Source organism: Myotis brandtii, unplaced genomic scaffold (genome assembly GCF_000412655.1).
Source record: "Myotis brandtii unplaced genomic scaffold, ASM41265v1 scaffold680, whole genome shotgun sequence".
NCBI lineage: Eukaryota > Metazoa > Chordata > Mammalia > Chiroptera > Vespertilionidae > Myotis > Myotis brandtii.
In genome coordinates, this window is record NW_005370658.1 from 1,107,420 (window position 1) to 1,126,065 (window position 18,646).

General features: G+C 54.8%; 1 protein-coding gene across 6 annotated transcripts in view; it reads right to left on the minus strand.

The window, feature by feature from the left end:
* The window catches only part of RFX1 (regulatory factor X, 1 (influences HLA class II expression)), a 34,254-nt gene that overhangs the window by 15,089 nt on the left and 519 nt on the right, over window positions 1-18,646 (minus strand). Inside the window, exons 2-7 of one of the 6 annotated variants that reach the window (XM_014529430.1) lie at window positions 10,824-11,169; window positions 3,746-3,852; window positions 3,442-3,525; window positions 2,673-2,780; window positions 1,587-1,703; window positions 415-510 (exon numbers count right to left, since the gene is read on the minus strand). In XM_014529430.1, coding sequence (XP_014384916.1) covers window positions 415-510; window positions 1,587-1,703; window positions 2,673-2,780; window positions 3,442-3,525; window positions 3,746-3,852; window positions 10,824-11,124 — 813 coding nt within the window. In that variant the 5' untranslated portion in view covers window positions 11,125-11,169. Of the gene's footprint in view, window positions 1-414; window positions 511-1,586; window positions 1,704-2,672; window positions 2,781-3,441; window positions 3,526-3,745; window positions 3,856-10,823; window positions 11,170-18,646 lie in introns of all 6 variants that reach the window. The other 5 variants (XM_014529431.1, XM_005881597.2, XM_014529429.1 and 2 more) reach the window with 5 other exon arrangements.

The window sequence follows — 18,646 nt, forward strand, 5'->3', positions numbered from 1 at the left end:
GGCGGCGGCGGCGGCGGCGTGGGCCTGCGCTCTCGCTGCTCTGCCTTCCTAGCGGGAAACTGACTGCCTGAGCTCTGGAGGACAAACAGAGACACTGCGGGGTAACCAGGGCTTCAGGCCTCCGCCCACCGGGATGCTGAGCTCGCGCAGCAGCCCGACCAGAAGATCCCTGCGTCGCGTCTCAGGGAGATGGGACCCCAGATTATTATCTCAGCAAAACCTGGGCCCTAAAATGCCAGGTGCCAGGGAAGGGGAAGCCCACAGCCAGAGGTGGAGCCCAGTGTGGGGCTAGGCCCTTAGGACCCCAGGGGGCGCTCTATTCCCTCCCTGCGGCCTGAGGGGCCTGCAACCCTCCCCAGTCCAGCCCAGGACCAGCCCCAGTCTGCCCAGATGTAGGTGGGGGAGCTATAGTACCTCTTGAGCCACATGAACTGGCTGGAGCCCCTGCACCGTGAGTGGCTGCACAGGGCTGGCTTTGGGTGCCTGCGGAGTGGCCTGGACCACAGACCTCTGGGGAGGGAAAAGGGAATCAGACCACGGTGATAACGGCAATGATGGTGGCAAACCCATCCCTAAGCACCCACCCCCGGCCCATAGGCACTCATATAAGCCTGGGAGCAGCCTGGTAAGAAAGAGGCCACCTTCTCCAACTTCTCACAGCCGGCCCTGCACCAAGTGCCTTCCAGGTTCATTACCACATTGACCCTGGGCACTGTTCCAGGTGTGGAATCCAGGCTCAGCAAGGCAAGGCTGAGGGGAAGTGACAAGGCTGAGAGCTGAACTAGAAACTGGCTGAGGGAGTCCCTGCTCTCTGGCTCCACTCCCTTCAGGCTTATCCCACCCTCCCATGTCCAGGATTCCCAGTCCTCACTTCTATGCTATGGTGGGGATTCAGGTATCACCTTCAGGGCACAGTGAGGGACAGAGGCTGGGTGGGGTGGGGAAGTGATGAGTCGTGCGGCATAGACTCAAACCCAGGTCTGGATATTCAGAGGGGCTGTGATGCCAGGCAGAATATCCGTGATTCCTTTGGGGTACAGTTCTGCTTCCTTTGGGGAGAGGATCTATGCTTTTATCCGGTTTCTGAGGGTTGGGAATGCACCAGTGTCAGTGATAACAACCAGATGACAGACAACCCTCACCTCTCACCTAACCTGCCCTGGGTACCATGGCTGGTGGCTCAGAGCACCACCTCCTCCAGAATGCTGGAAACGGATTGGAGGCTAGGGCTTCTCCCTGAGTCTCTTAGGAGTGAGCCAGGACTTGGCCTTGGGGCTCCTGCAGGCAAATCGGCCCAAAGAGGTCAAAGTTGTTTCTCAAAGTTGTTTCTAGCGCCTGCTCAGGGTTAGGTGCCTCCCACAGGACCACATTTCATCCTCACAGCAGCTCCAACCACACTGACCCTAGGCCCCAGGACAGAAGCCATTATTTAGAGTAGGGTGCTGGGTCTGGAGAGAGGCAGAAGCGCTTGCCAAAGTTCCCGGTGGCAGGACTCCCATCTGCCCAGCTCTCACAGCCCTAGAAGGCTATAGAGGCTGCCTGGCCAGGACCCCTCGCCCCAGCTGCCGCCCGCCTTGGCCTGGCACCTCTTGGGTGACAGGGACACTCTGCTGGACGCCGTGGACCTGCAGCTGCTGTGGCACCGTGCCCGTGGGGGCCCCAGCCGTCTTGCTGGAGGAGCTGTTGGCCTGCACTGGCGACCGCTACAAGGAAAGAAAACACGGAGTGATGCCTGATAAAACCCTTCTCAGGAGGGCTATCCCCAAGAGCTGTTGGGGGCGGCAACAGCCAGTGGGGACATGTCCCAACCACCTACACTGGTAACCGGCTGCATTCTGTGCACCCAAATGTCTAGTCCTGGCCACAAGCTGGCCACTACTGGGTACGGCTGGCGATTCAGCCCAGAGGTGCTGGTGAGCAGACCCATCTTCCCCAGTGAAGATAGCTGGACTCCAGCCTCAGCCCAGGCCATCTGCTGCCTCCATAACTGGAGAGGCCGCAGCCCTGAGATAAGGAAAGACAACCTAATTTCCAGATATGCTGAGGCACAGATGGCAATGGACATGCCCCAGAGCTACGCAGCTATGAGTGGTGGCACCAGGCACTGCCCCCGGGTAAGCTGGTTACAGAGCCCCTGTGAGCTCTGGGCCATGCTGGTATCATTAGCTACTTTATATGTAGAAAACTCTGGGCACAGAAGGCTCTGAGGGCCTTCCCAGAGTCCTCCAGGAGAAAATGGCTGAGCTAGGGAATCTGAACCCAAGCTCCTAATGTGGACACCCATGCTCCAGCCCCATGGCCTGCCTACCTGCTTCTAACACTCTTGAAGATATTTGGGGGTCCCCAGATCCCACCCTGTGGTCCGAGGAAGTGTCTCTACCCAGCCTGTAGAGGGCAGAGGGGCCTACTTTGCCTCCTGCGATGCATTCCTGAGCTGGAGCTGAGGCCCATCTCAACTCGGGGTGGGGGAGGAAACTAACTCCTCCTGAAGGTGGCAGGATCAGGAATCGGGCAGCCAAGCCACCCTGCCCGGGGTCAAAGAGGGTATCAGAGCTGGGGGTGGAGAGGGCTGGAGGATTCTGGAGAGCAAGTGGGCTTAGTATACTATGGGGGTACATGGCTAACCTGGGGAGAAGGAAGTGGGGAGGGTAGCTGACAGAGCCACCACCTACCTCAGGGGGTGAGTGCACCTGCTGGGTGCCATGCACTGTCAGGGAGACTTGGCCTGCTTTGACGCCCGGGGCTGTGCTCTGCACTACCAGCCGCTGCGTGGGGAGAGCCTGGAGCCGGGAGGGAGAAGCACCACAGTTCACTGATGACAAGCTGCACAGTTTTAATGAGCATTAACGCGCATCTGTGTTGAGTCAGACAACATCCCAGTGCTGCATGCTTAGCTCACTGAATCTCCCAGACAAGCCCGGATGCAGCACAGTCCTTATCCCCACTTCAGAGGTTGACAGTGAGGCTCAGTACAGCAATTGTGCTTGCCTGAGGTCTTGGAGCCCATAAGCAGCAGAGCCAGGGTTTGTGTCCAGGGAGTTTCACCCCTGAACCTGACAGGACTGCCCTGGTCTGTACGGAGGCCGGCATGCCACCTATAGCCTTCCAGGGGACAGAGCAGAGCCCTTGCAGTCCCTGTGCTGCCTACAGGCTGTCGGCACCTAAACTGGCCTTGGGTTCTCTGCTTGGGGACCAGCTGGACCTGCAAGCCACCTTTCTGACTGCCAATCGTAGTTCTTTCTGTTAAGGTGATTTGTGCGGCTCCTCCTTCCCTGATGAGCCCCGACTAACAGTCTCACCGGCTGGAAGCAGTGGGCGGGGCAGCCCCTATATGGGCTCATGTCCTAGATGCTGGTGAGGGCAGATCCCCGAAGGCTATCAAGGGCTGGTTCTGCACCCTGGGAAGGCTGTGAGGGCCAGGGCCAGACATGACAGACTTACCTGCGGGGGCACAGAGATGTTGGTGAGCTGGAGGGGTGACATGTGGCCTGGCTTGGTCTGCACACTTGTCTGGACCAGCAGCCGCTGCGGGGGCAAAAAGGAAAGCCCTGAGTCGTGCTGATTTCCCCATGAGGACCAGCCCAGGTGGGTGGAGGGGCAGCTGAAATGAACATCTTGATAAGGACAGGTAAGCAGATGGCTCTGGCAGTGGATCAGGGAGGGAAGGCCAGGTACCCTTAGCCACAGCCCCACTGCCTCCCTCATGTGCCCTACCCACCTGGCCCTGGGAAGGGGTGTGTCCTACCTGCTGGGTTCCTTGCACCTGCTGAACCACCTGAGTGGGGACTCCAGTCTGGCTGGCCGTAGAGCCTGGGCTGGCCTCTGACACAGTCTCACTGGCCCGCATGGCACCTTCTGGGAGGAGGAGTCATAGGGTCTGCTCTGCCTCTGCCCCTGCTCCCACCCTGAGCCTGAGCCTGAGCCTGAGCCCATGTGGATGGGATGATACAATCTGAGGCAGACCCTTGATGGGGCCAGGCCTCTGCAAGAGTCCTGTCTGCCCCCTGGTCAGCCCTGCCCATGTTCATTGGGGTGGAGGCCAGAAGGACCCTTATATCCAGAAGCAGCCCCACCCCCACCCTCCTTATCCCACAGCCAGACTGGAAGGGGTAACCAGAAAGCCATGATGCAGTGGAGGCCTGGAGGGCCGAACCCCCTTTTCCCAACAGACAGGACTTGTAGCCAGGCAGTGACTGGCCTCCCACCTCGGTAGCCCTGGAAGGAATAGGTGCTGCAGCCACCTTCCCTGAAATGGCCTGTGGCTTCCCAGGAATTGCAGCTGATTAGAGGAGTGGTCCCAGAAGACCTTGTAGGCCAGTGGCTGAGAGCCCCCTCCCTCTCCACTGTCCCAGCCTTTCTGTCCTCAGTGGAGTGGGGGCAGGCTGGTACTCACGCTGAAGGGCAGCCGAGAAGAGGCAATCATAGAACATGGTGCCCCCTCACCGTCCGTCCCCCCGTCCTGTGTCCGGGGGAGCCTGCCCTGTGCTCCTCACTCCTGGCCCACCTCTTCGGAAACAGCAGGGCTCGAGGGCAGGTTTATTATACCTGCAACCTTGGAGAGCTAATCCCCCCTGTGGAAGCAGAGCTCCCAGCTGCCCTCTTGGAATAAACACTCCCCTCCCAGCAGGTGTGGCCAAGCAGGGCCTCCTAGGGGCTGGGGCTGGGGCTGGGACTGCACTGCACGGACAGGAGGGAGGCTGGTACCCAGAGATACTATCAGACCGGCACAGGTAGAGTTTCATGCACATTTCACTGAGTGATTAACGAGAGCTGGGGGGCGAGGGCATGGAGGGTGAAGTGTTCCTGAAAGATGTGGGCTGGGAGACCCTCCCCCCAGCCAGGAAGCCACTTATCCTGCCCCCCTGTGTGACCTGATTTGCTCCCAACAGTTCCAGAGGTTGGGGTGGGGCTGGGGGCACACACGTGCCTGCCCTCTAATGTGCTGACACAGACAGCCAAGGACCCAGCCCCACTTCCTGGGTCCCCTGGCAAGATTGGGGGGGGGCGGGGTGGACAAGGAGGGCTAGGACTAACTATAGTGCTTCTGGTGCCCCAGGAGCTGCACTAGGGTCTTCCTGGGCAGCTGGAGATGGAAGGAACTTTTATTAGCCCTAATTTCAGATAAGGCTACAGAGACTGGAAGAAAGAAACTGACTTGCCCGAGGTCACCCAGCTGGGAACAGGCAGGCCAGGACACCGGCCCATGTCTGTGCCCACATGAATCTCACGCTATGCATGGAACCCCGAGTCGTAGGTCACACCTGGGCGAGGCCCCATGGGCAGTGGTGTGCAGACTCAGGCATGTGGGTACAGGGGCCTATGGGGACAACACAAGGTCCAGAGCATCCCAGGGTGGGACTCAGCCTCCAAAGCAAGGAGCTGGGCCTTGGTTATGTGGAAATACCAGGAGAAGGGCCCAGCCAGAGCAAAAGGGCTACCCCAGGTAGACGCAAGAACCTCAGGGGCCAAGTCTGGAGCAGAGCACATGAATGTGTGTGTTAGGTAGTGGGGAGTAGTGGCCAGATGTGGGAGGAGGTACTGGGGGAAGCCTTCCATTGGTCACATTTGGGGCCGGCATTAGGATAACCCCAGGCCTGCTTGGCCAGCTGCCTCTGCAGCCAGTTCCAGAAAGCATGGATTCCTGTTTTGCTGGAATCTTTCCTGAGCTGTGAGGGAGGAGGCCCTCCCTCAGAGGCCCCCCTGGAAGAAACCTGAGAAAACCCTGAGTCACGTGAGGAGCCCAGCACACCTGGGTGTCTGTGGAGCCCAGCCCAAGGGATGATGCCCAACCAAGGAGGCCTGTGGCAGGTTTGGTCTGACGCGGAGTGGGCAGTGAGTTGCAGGGGGTGGGAGGGCTGGTCCCTGACACCTTCTAGGCCCAGAGGCTCTGATGAAAACGCCAAGGCTGATCCTCGAGCGGGACCCTCAGAATACCAGACATCTGTCTGGGACAGGGAAGCCTGGGAAGCAGTCTTGCCCGTCTCCTGTGTCTGGGGTGGCCCCCAGGCTGGGACAAAGGAAGATGAGCAGGTAAGGTGTCAGAGTCTATTCCTCGGATGAGGGGCTTCCTGTGCGGCCCCTGTCTGCCTGTGTCTTGCCTAAGGTGTGTGTGTCGGGGAGTGGGGAGTCTGAGAGCGTTTGCATCTGTCTATCTGCCATCTCCGTTCTAGGCATGTGCATGAGATCAGGGAGGGCCCCACTGTCTCAAGACTCTAGTCAGGAAGTGGCAGCTGATTTCCTGTCCCTCAGTCTGATGAGTATCTCATCTTCCCTGGACCCTGCACTTCCCCTTCAAGACCCATTCATACCTCCAATGCCATGAGCTACTTGGGGGAAGCTGAGAGGCCCATTCCCCACGGACAATAGATGGGGTAGTGTGGCCCTCTCCCTCCTAGTCCTTTGCTCCCAGGGATGATTTCAGTCAGGAGAACTTGGGGGAGGGGGACCTCTAGGCCTCTGCTGCTCCCATGGTCCTGGGTCCCTTGTCAGTCCTGACCTCAGTGAGGAAACCACACCCCCCCACCCTCCATGCCCCTCTCCCAGGCACAAGTCTTTGGGACTCCCAAGGACTCCAAGTGAGAGAGAAGCAGGGAAGAGAAGCTGGACATGGTCCCTGCTTCAGGCTAGCCCCATCCCTGGCAGGCAGGCTTGGTTTCACTGTCCTGGGGACACTGCCAGGACCCACAGAGCCCTCTTTCCACCTCGAGTTTCTGGCAAGAGTCTGGTGGCCTCTGAAGATGGGATTCATGGATCTAGAAGATTGTTTCTGAGCAGAGAAACTTGAGCTGCTTTCCCATCACCTCCAAAGTCACCTTAGGGCAGAGCCCACGAGGACAGAGCTGGATGACCTGCCTTCTGGTGCCGCCTTGGCTGGCTGCCAGCCTGGGCTCCAAGTCTGGGTCCAGGCCCTTCCCTGCCCCCTCCCTGAAACTCCCTGGGTCCCTGGTCAGCTCAGATTGCTTCTGGCCCTGGAGGAGCCCCAGGCACCTTGCTGCATTTGCTGGTGTCACTTACAGCTCCACCTCCCTACCCCAGGACTGGCTCACATGGCCCAGAGGCCACCCTTAGATACAAAGAGACACTAACCTGGAAGAAGGTCACAGTAGACCCCCTAGGAAATCACTGCAAGGGGATGGGGGAGGGGTCGACAGAGCAGCAAGTGCAGTTGCAGGGTGCTAGCCAACCTCCCCTTCCTCAGAACAGATCTAGGAAACATCACCCAGACACCCTTCTGGGGATAGCTCACTCCTGCCAGATTCAGGAGCAGCAGAAGAAAGAAATCTCCTAAGACCACTGTAAAAGATGACTAAGCCACTGCCAAAGAAGGGATCCCAAGAGTCATGCCAATAGCCGAGAGCGCCCTGCAGCACGGTGGGAGGACTGGGGGGCACCTCCCCAGCCCCACAGCTAGTAAGAGTCCTACTGAGACCCAAGAGACCATGGATAACCTTGACCTCTAAGCACAGGGCCTCCGTGGGGGTAGTTCCAGGAAGAACTGGAGGAGCTGGAGGAACGGAGGGGAACAGAGGGGATGGGCTGGGATTTGGGGAGTTTTGGGGCCTGGAGTTGTGCACCCATTCTAGACCCTTGCTCTAGAGACCCTAGACCAGAAGGCAGCTAAAGCCAGCACCCAGGAGGTCCAGAGCCAAGCAATGCCCTGGAGCTGAGCAAAGCCCTCCACCTGTGCCAAGGAAGGCCTCCCACCTGCTCTTGGTGGCCCAGGGGCTGACCGGTTGTGAGGGCTGCACGGGGTCAGGCCAGCATTCATGTGGGCGTTCACCGACCATTCCACCGAGACTCAGTAGACAGAGCTCCGCCCTCACAGATAATGGAGGTAGATATCACCACTGTCATCACTACAGGTGGTGATATTAAGAAAAATAAAGCAAAGTAAAGAGGCAAGGAGTGAGAGTGCCCGTGAGGTGGTATGGGCGTCAGGGAGGTGGCATCTGAGCAGAGACTGGAAAAACAGGAGGGAGGAAACTCCAGAAGATCTAGGGTGGAGTGCTCCAGGCAGAGAGCACTCAGAGTGCAAAGGCCCTGAGGCTGGACCGAGCCTGGTGGGTTTGTAGAGCTGCAGGCAGGCCAGTGAGGCTAGAGCAAGGGTTTGAGAGCACAGTGGGGCCAGGTGGGGCCGAGCAGCCAGCAGAACTTGCAGGCCAGGGTCAGGAGGTTGGGTGCTCATTGCAGGGGCACAGCAAGTGTGGAAAGTTTAAAGCCCTTTCCTATGGGAGGGGCCCAAAGGAGCAGTTGTCCTAGGACCCAGAAAGCCCAGGCCAGGGTTTCTCAGAGAGTGCCCAGTCACCTGCCTTGGAATCAGCTGGGTTGAGCTGGGATGTTAAGGGACCTATGACTATTGTCAATAGGTTCCCTCTAGCTGCTGTAGGGGGAGGACTGTGAAGGGTGAGGGTGGAAGCTGGACCATGCTGGGGGCCATGGAGGCAGGAGAGATGGCTGGGTTTAGGAGGGGAAGCCAAGAGGCCTTGCTTGCTGGAGGATGGGTAAGAGGAATCAAAGCTGAGCCGGGCCTGGGGGTGGTGTTTATGAGGACGAGGAAGGCTCAAAGGAGGGCAGGTTTGAATTGGGGGGAATCCAGAGTTGCATTTGGCCATGGTGACTTGAGAGGCCTATTCAACCGAGTAGATGGTCAGAGGAAGCTGGACACAGGATCCTGGGGTTCTGGGCTGTGGCCCAGGGCACAGACCTCAATATGGGTATTGTCAGCATAGAGGTGGCATTAAAAGCAGAGACATTAGACAAGGCCCCAATGAAGGATGAGTCACTGGAGTGAAGAGGAGGCCCCAGATCTGATGAGGTCATTGCAGATGAGGCCAGAGAGATGAGAAGGAAGCAGCAAAGGGGACAGAGAAGGAGTGGCAGGGAGGTGGGTGGAGACCAGGGCCAGAGGGCATCTCTGGGAGGAAAGGTATGGGTGGCTGGGGAGAGAGCTTGGGGTAAGGAAGGAAAGACAAATCCTGACTTAAAGGGAAGACACTAGTGGCAGCTGGAGGGGATGCAGGGCCTGGGGGTGGGGGTCCTGGTTAAAATGGGATCTGTTCCATCTTTGTGGGCAGGTGAGAAAGAATGCAAGATAGGGATCGAAGGACGAGGCTGTGATGGCAGCAGCAAGTCACAGAGGGGGCGGCCCGGGACAGGTGAAGCTGGTGGATGAGATGGAGCTGGGAGGCTGGCTGGGGGAGGGAGTGGGGTTCTTCTCATCACATGACGACACCCTGTCCCCAGTGCGGTCAGCAGCAGGGTCAGGGATCAAGAACGCAGAGATGGAGGTGAAAGAGGTTAGGGGGCAGAGGGGAAGTGGGTTTCTCGGACAGTGGGTGGTATGCTAGTGAGAAGATGTAGCAGGATTGCTGGGCAGCACTGAGAACCCACCAGAGATCTGTGGCCTGGAAACCCTGGCCATGCCCATGGCCTGGCCTCAACCCAGTGCAGGGGTCCTCAAACTTTTTAAACAGGGGGTCAGTTCACTGTCCCTCAGACCGTTGGAGGGCCGGACTATAGTTTAAAAAAAACTATGAACAAATTCCTATGCACACTGCACATATCTTATTTTGAAGTAAAAAAACAAAACGGGAACAAATACAATATTTGTATTTGCATGTGGCCCGCGGGCCGTAGTTTGAGGACCCCTGACCCAGTATGCTCCGCATGGCTCTCATGTACCATCCCTCCACACCATCTGTGTGGTAAAGCGCCAATGCTCCGAGCTCCTGCGTGCCCCACCCCCGGCCCTCTCTGGGGACACTGACACTGCCAGGAATCTCCAGGATGCTGCCCAGGGCCCCGGCTGCATCTGTCCTAGTCCCATGGAGTCATGTCAGTTGCCACATATTTAACTATCATCTATGGTCCTAAACTCAGTCTTGATCTGCTCCTTCCACAGCCCCCAGAATGCACTGTGACCCCCTGCCACTTCCTTTTTCACGCCCAAAGATCTGGGCCAGCCTCAACTGGGAGTTTTGCTGCATCCTCCCCCCTCCTCAGAGCACACTGGAAACCACTAACAACGCCCAGTCCTGGTCTGAGCTATACACTTCCCCTCAGGGGAGTGACCGCCTGTCCGAACCCTCTGCTCTGGGTTCCCTCTGCCCGGTCTGGCCTTGTCCTGGTAAGACTGGGGTGTGGGTGAGATGCTCTAGGAAGGCTGCACAGGCGCCATGACCCAAGCTTCCTGGTCATTTGCTCCATGGCTTTAAGGGGTGGGCACAGTGAGAAACAGGAACTCTTGGCTACATACTCTTGAACTTGTCCAGCCAAGAGCCCTGCTTGGCCCAAGTCCTGCCAAAAATGAAATGAGAACGGAGGGAGGTGATGCCTTCAGGCCCTCCAGCCAATCTCCCTGAAGTGCCCCCACCTCACACACATCCCCTGAGCGCATGAAACCATTAGGAACCTTTTCTGGATGAGGAAACTGAGGCAGGGCAGCCAAGGGGCTGGTGCGCAGTGAGGCCAGGACTACTGCACAGCGGCCGTGTGCTCGCCTCCTCTCCAGCAGATGTTTATGAACTTTAACTCCACTGCCCAATCCTTTCTTCAAGTGACATCTCACTTGGGGATAGACAGAAACAGCTCTTAGAGCTGCCCTGGTGGGGAGGAGTCGGGGGCACAGAGGCCTCCCTGTCTGGCCTGGTAACTCCTTCCCCAGAGATGTTCCCCAAGTCTCACCTGGGAATCCTGGAGAGTTTGAAAGCTGCCACCCTGATAACAGGCACAGTAAGTGACAGCCCTCACTGGCAGGATGCTCCCCAAAGCTCCTCTTGGAGTTGTTTAAAGAGCACCCTGGCCCCACACACATGTCCACTTACCAGAGACGGTGACCACGATGTACTGCTGGGACACTGAGGACGGGGCAGGTGTGCCCGCTGGCTGTGAGGGCGTGGGGGCAGCCGGCAGCTCCGTCACATACTGCTTCTGGCTGCCCGGTGGCTGTGCCTGGGGCTGGGGGCTCTGCAGCTCGGTGACGTACTGAGGCTGGGGGGTGGCGGCAGTGGCAGGTGGCTGAGGGGGCTGGGGTGCCGCTGATGGCGGTGGCTGGGGCTGGGCCTGTGGCGGCTGGGAGGGTTGCGGGGTTGCCTGTAGCTCAGTAACGTACGCCTGTGTTGCCATGCCAACAGTGGGGAAAATGATAATAAATAAGGCTTTTTTTTCTTCCTTGGGAAGAAGGGGAGGGGGGGAAGAGGAAAAAAAGAAACAACAAAAGAAGGAAAAACAAAAATTAATCTACAGGCAGAGGAAGCCAGGGACAGCTCCTGGCTCCCTAGAGACACATTTGGGTTCATCACTGACTTAATTAAATACCGAGGCTGGCGGCCAAATGTAACCAACCCAGCACTACAGAGGCACTGGGTATGGACCGAGGCGGGTCTGCACCTCTTCCACTTAGCCCTGCCCAGGACTCCTGTCTTCTTCTGTCCCAGCCCCTGGTGCCAGGAGGAACTCAGTTGGGCTCTCACCCAGGGACAAATGGTACAGTGCTCTGAGGGTTCCTACAGGCTGGGCACTGTGCTTTACATTATTTTATTTTAAACTGTGCAACCATCACATCTGGGTTTGGGTTCAGAATGCCAGATGAGGAGCAGAGGCTCAGAGAGGTTAAAGGTTACAGAGTTTGCCCCAGGCCACAGAGCGTGGAAGCAGCAAGGCTGAACCCTGGGTGCTCTGAGCACTTGACTAATCAGCTAATTGCTGGAAAGGAAAGTCTTGGGTCAAGTTTGCCAGCCAGCCCATGCTAGCTTCCTATGTGCCCACCATCTGGGCTTGGATTCTTGGCTGGGTATCATTCCCAGTGGGGTACCAGAAAGGTCCACACCCCCTTCCCCAAACTGCTTATGGCCACAGAAGCTATCAGGCCTTTGCCTGAGGCAGTTATAGGTGAACACACCAGATGTGAGCTTATCATGGAGAGAGTGCCCTCTGGGCCACGGGGCAGGCCCAGCAGCCACTGCTACTTCTGAGGCCCATCTGACTAGGCAGAGGCAGCCTTTCTGGCTACTAACCGGTCATGGTTCCTCTCCCAGATGCCAGGCTAGGCAAGGCATCCCTCTTGCAGACTGCCTCAGCAGGGGATGGGCCGGGAGTTTCGGCCCCCCATCTCCCAAGGCACCCCATCCCCAGCTCCTGAGCATCTAAGATCAGTGGAACAAATGCTTGAGTGGTTCAGAGGTAAAGCTCCAGCCCTACACCTTCATGGCCCTGCCCCGCCTTGCCCCTGGATTTGAGTTTGACAGCCCTGCCTGAGATCCAACTTAAGAATGGGATTTTTTTTTTAAATATATTTTATTGATTTTTTACAGAGAGGAAGGGAGAGGGATAGAGAGTTAGAAACATCGATGAGAGAGAAACATCGACCAGCTGCCTCCTGCACATCTCCTACTGGGGGTGTGCCCGCAACCAACGTACATGCCCTTGACCGGAATCGAACCCAGGACCTTTCAGTCCGCAGGCCGACGCTCTATCCACTGAGCCAAACCGGTTTCGGCAAGAATGGGATTTTTAAGGGGAAAGAGGAGAAAAACAACTGCTGCTCCGTGAGGAGAAGCCCCAGGAGCTCTTTGCTGTGATTGCCTCCTCACAGCAGCCTAGTGAAGGAGGAGCCACCATGCCCATTTTACAGATGAGCAAAGCTAGGCTCTGGGGTGAGCTGCTGAAGGTTGTGCAGCAACAGGGAGTGAAGGAGTTGAATCCAGGTCTCTCTGGTCTCCAGATGCCCTCGTAGCCCCCAGCCCTACTCAGGGAGCCGGGTTCATTTATTTCTCACAATCAGTAGATTTTCAGGTCAGGAGACCTGAGGGAACCCTTTCCCTCCTCCCCTCCCCTTCACCCCTTGCTCCCAGAGGTTAGCCACCTGCCCTGGGCCCCTGTTAAAGCAGCAGAAATGGTGAGCAGGGAGCTCACCTGAGCAGCCTGAGGGATGCTGGGCAGCACAATGGTTTCCCTTTATTTCCCTTCCTCGGACCCAAGAGCTGTCCAAGTCAGGACTTGAACTTGGCTATCTCCTAGCCGTGTGACTTGAAAAAGAGCCTCCCCTCCCTGGGCCTCCAGTGTCCCGTCTATAAAATGGGAGGACGGCAGGACGACAAGGCAGGGTGGCTGAGGAGTTCAGTCTAGTCGAGTGGGCAAGCTTGGCCAAGCACCCAGCACAGAATAAGCACTTAGGAAATGGCTCTGGTCCATATCATTACCCAGGACCCTCTGACAAAGCTTCAGGAAAGAGGAAGAGCCGCCAGGTCCTGCCTCTTGGCCGCGGAGCACAAAGGAAAAGGGGCTTCTGTCTGCACTTGGGTGTGCCCACTTGCTGGGCTTAGGGTAGGCTGGGGAGGAGCTGAAGGGCTCCGCTGGCTGGCATAGGCAGAGCTGGCAGAGCCCTGGGGCTACCTTACCTACCAGGCCAGGTCATTAGGGACAGAGGGGCAGAGGCCGTTGGGGAGCTGTCCACTGGGCACTGCGGATGGGTGGCCAGTCTCAGTGATTCCCTGCTGGTAACTCAGGCAGCCTGGGGAGCCTGCCCATCTAGAGAGGCAAGAGGCTGCTGTCTGCCACACACATGGCCTCCACCCTCCCCAGACTCCTTCCTGCCAGTATTAGAGAGGTCACCTCCCAGGGGCTCCTCACGCCATTAAGTCCAAACTCTGGCCTAGCTCAAGTGCTCAAGGCACTATAGCAAATCATCACCCAACTGCCTTGTGGCAGACCCACCTCGACCGACAAGAACCATGGCCTGTCTCCTAATTCATGAACATATGATTGACCTGTTTCCCCATCTGTCACCTGACTGTGATGAGAACAGCCGATTCATAGGGCTGTTGTAAAAATCCGATGCGATCAGCCTAGCACCCAATGAACACTGAGAAATGGAAGCTGCTATTATTTTTTTTTTTAATTTTAATTGATTTTAGAGAGAGAGGAAGGGAAAGGGAGAGAGATAAAAACATCGATGGGCTGCCTCCCGCATGCCTCGCACTGGGGATCAAGCCTGCATCCTGGGTACATCCCCCAACCGGAAATCGAACCAGTGACTTCCTGGTGCATGGGATGATGCTCAACCCATTGAGCCACACTGGCTAGGCTGGAGGCTGCTATTATTATTCATTCAACAAATACCTGTGCCTGGTGCAGATGAAGGGTAAGAAGATAGGCACCATCCTCGAGCACTTGGGAGGAGGCACTGAGGGGGAATCCGATTCTGATGTCATCAGCATCACTTGGAGCTAGGTAAATTAGGTTCCCAGGCCCTGCTGCCCAGAGTCTGGGATGGCCCTGAAGTCTGTTGCTTGAGCTACCCCACCCCTGGATGATTCTGAGGCAGGTAGTCCTGAAGGCACTTTTTGAGTAATCCTGGCCTGGGCTTTCTCAGCCCTAGGAGAGCTGGTCCTTTTTGGCCCCTCCCACCAGAAAAGGGCTTTAAAAGCTCCACACACTCTGTTGGTTTCTTCTCCTCGAGATACAAAACCTGAAGACCTCCGCCCTTCCATTCAGGGACTGGAGGAGGAGGCAATGAGGGACAAAAGGCTGAGTTCAGGGGAGGGGGGGAGGAGAATGGATAAAACAGTTCAATCAACTTTTATATTAGAGGCCTTCTCAGAACTGTTATTGTCAGTCTCCAGGAGGGGCTATACAGGATGCCAAATGTGCCATAATTATTGGCCAGGGAACGCTCCCCCCACCCCCCATTTGTGGATGACTGGGTTAAGCAGAGTTATTTACGATGTTCCCTAAAGAGGAATAGGTCACAAATGTCTATACCAGGGGTCCTCAAACTTTTTAAACAGGGGGTCAGTTCACTGTCCCTCAGACCGTTGGAGGGCCGGACTACAATTTTAAAAAAAACTATGAACAAATTCCTATGCACACTGCACATATCTTATTTTGAAGTAAAAAAACGAAACGGGAACAAATACAATATTTGTATTTGCATGTGGCCCGCGGGCCGTAGTTTGAGGACCCCTGGTCTATACAGCATGAGGCATTCCTCATCTCTTTGAACACGAGACCCCTTTCTTGATGGAGAAGAGCACATGAAACAAAGGAATAACTCAGCAAAGCTACTCCTTGGCAATGAAACTACCAAGAAAAACACCAATGGCTGCACCTGTCTTCAAAGGCAACAGCTATGTTTTTGGAGAATGATTCTAGATCAGGGCCAGACAGTCAATGTTTTTGGCTTTGTGAGCAGACTGTCTCTGTTGTAATGACTCAGCTCTGCTATTATAGTGTAAAAGCAACCATAGATGATATGTAAACAAGTGTGGCTCTGTGCCAATAAAACTTTATTTCTAGACATTGAGATTAAATTTCATATAATTTTCATGTCATGACACATTATCAGTTGTCTTTTGATTCCTACCCCCCCCCCGCCCCCAGCCCCAATCATTTAAGAATGTAAAAATCATCCTTAGCTCATGGGCCATACAAAAACAGGTGGTGTCCTTAGTTGGTGGCCTGTTTTGGACACCAGATCCTATAACCAAATGTTTTACATCTTAGATGAGGCCCTTCCAAGGAAAGGGAAAGAAAACTCACCCTCCTCATCTATAGAATGGCTTCAATAAGGAACTTACAGGGGATGGGGAAATTAACTATAATGATGTAGGTTTCCCTCATTCTCTATACCCCGTTAATTTCTAAGACTTGTCAATAATTCTTCCAAAATATATCCTAAGGCTGGGCACTTCTCTCCATCTTCATCAACACCATGCAAGTCTGAGCTGCCATCATCACTTGCCTGGATCCCTGCCACAGCCTTGTCACTAGCTCCTGGCTTCACTCTTACCTCTATAATCTATAAGATCCCTTGAAAATACAAACACTATTCAGAAGGCTCCAAGGCTCCCCATCACAGAGAATAAGTAAAATTCAGAGCCCTTCCCATGACCTATAGGGTCCTGTGGGATCTGGCCCCTCTAGTCCCTGCCTTTCTCACTCTGGATGTTTTAGCCACAATATCTCTCATTCCTGAAATGCTCCAGCCATCCTCCAGCTTCAAGACTTTTGCACCAGCTCTTCCCCCTAGAGCAGTGATGGCGAACCTACGACACGCGTGTCAGAGGTGACACGCGAACTCATTTTTTTGGTTGATTTTTCTTTGTTAAATGGCATTTAAATATATAAATATCAAAAATATAAATCTTTGTTTTACTATGGTTGCAAATATCAAAAAATTTCTATATGTGACACGACGGCAGAGTTAAGTTAGGGTTTTTCAAAATGCTGACACGCCGAGCTCAAAAGGTTCGCCATCACTGCCCTATAAGTATGCTCTCCTCACCTCCACCTCCATCATTGGCTCCTTTTTTTCATTCAGGTCCCAGCTCATTTGTCACCTTATATTTCAAATCTCCCTCCCCCCAGCACTCTGGAACACATACTCCTGTTTTTTGATTCCTAGCCCTGTATTGCTCTGTTTATTTCCTTACTCATAATTCCTCTTCCCTCATAACACCAAGGGTAGAGATCTTGCCAACCTTGTCCATCATTCCAACCCCAGCCCCTAGACCACAGTGGGGGCTCAACTTTTACTGTCCAATGAGTGTCCATGGGCTGGGGACACACTGCTAGTGAATGTCAAAAGCCAGTTGGTTTGTCAAAAACCTGGCTGGTTTGGCTCAGTGGATAGAGCGTCGGTCTGCGGACTGAAAGGTCCCAGGTTCGATTCCGGTCAAGGGCTTGTACCTTGGTTTTGGGCACATCCCCAGTAGGGTGCGTGCAGGAGGCAGCTCATCAATGTTTCTCTCTCATCATTGATGTTTCTATTTCTCTCTCCCTCTTCCTTCCTCTCTGAAATCAATAAAAGTATGTATTAAAAAATAAATGTAAAAGTTATGGGAGGTGGGTGACAGTCAAGAGTAGATAATCAGAATCATCTCTTTCTGCTCAAAATTTGCTTTTCTAATAGGTGGTGATCTTTCTGGCAATTTGGTTATTTCTAGATTTTTACTGAAAATTTTCTAACTTTCAAGGGGTCTTACACCAACTCTCAGAGGGCCTGGTCTAGGAAAATTCCCTGCAGAAGTGAACCCCCTGCCCTAGCCTTATCTTAAATTCTCTGGGGGGGGCCGGGGGGGGGGCAGGAAGCTTTGGGAGAGCCTGAAATACGATCCTTCTCCTTGAAGTTTGATTGATTTTAAAAGTGGCAGTTTGGCCCTGGCTGGTGTGGCTCAGTGTGGTGAGCGTCATCCTGTGCACCGAAAACTCACTGGTTTGATTTCCAGTCAGGGCATATCCTAGGTTGCGGGTTTGATCCCCGGTTGGAGTGCCGATGGGAGGCAGCCGATTGATGTTTCTCTCTCTCCCCCTCTTCCTTCCTCTCTTAAAAAAATGAAAAATCAGCCCTAGCCGGTTTGGCTCAGTGGATAGAGCTTCGGCCTGCGGACTCAAGGGTCCCAGGTTCGATTCTGGTCAAGGGCATGTACCTTGGTTGTGGGCACATCCCCAGTGGGGAGTGTGCAGGAGGCAGCTGATCGATGTTTCTCTCTCATCGATGTTTCTAACTATCCCTCTCCCTTCCTCTCTGTAAAAAATCAATAAAATATATTTTTAAAAAATGAAAAATCAATAAAAACCTATTAAAAAAGATTTTTTAAAAAAGTGGCAGTTTGCACATAGCCACTCAGCTCTGCTGATGTTAAACTCCAAAGCAAGATGGAGGCTAGGGAAAGTGGACTTGGCCTGGCTGGCTTAAAAAAAAAAAAAATTCTTCCCCAAGCTGGCAGCTCTTGTCGTCTGGCAAAGCAGTCCCTCGATTCTCCTCTAACAAATGTGGAACACTCACTTCCCCTTCCCTCTGACCTCAGTGACCGCTCCCTCCTGCCCACGTGGCCCTGAGGCTGGTACCTCCTCAGTAACATGTGACCCAACTGACACCAACTTGACTGACACAAAAACATGTGTCTCGCCAAGAGAAGAAGCGTAATAAATCTAAGAAACTTCCTCGGGCACCATTTGCTACCCGTTCCCAGAAAGGGAGACCAGGATGGGCAGAACAGCTAGGAATGGTCCCACCTGGTCTGAGACAGCAGCCCCCAGAGAAGCAATCAAGTTTCTGTTCCTCTAACTCATTCAAGATCACTCTTCCCTACCATCAACTTCGATTTTTGCAAATCAAATCTTCCAGGCTAAAGCCATACTCCCAGCCCACAGCTTCTCCCTGAAACTTTGCCTCCTCTCAGAGAGAAGGCAGATTTCGGAGGAAACTGCAGGGTTGAAATTGAAACTAGCTAATAGTTAATCTATCAAACATATTCAGAAACAGTAGATGGGGTAAAAGTTCAAAGATGAACCCTAGAGAAAGTCATGAAAAGAATTAGGAATCCTTGAAATGCAAAAAAAAGGGGGGGTTCTCCCCATTTTACAGGATGAAACACTGAGGACTCAGCAGCTATGGCTGGCACTGAGTCCTGGGGACAACTAGGGGGGGTGCTAAAGAGAAAAGGCACAGGTGGCCTACCACCGCTTGGGAGAGCGGTTAGGCCCCGCGACAGCTGCCCCACCCGGTTCCAGGGTGCACAGGACGGCCCCGCCTACACCTTAAGGCTTGGCCCCGCCCACCGACCTCGGCCCCGCCTCGCCCCTCCTTAGCTCCTATTGGCCCAACCTCCCCAGCCCCGCCCCTCCACACCTCCTAATATATAAA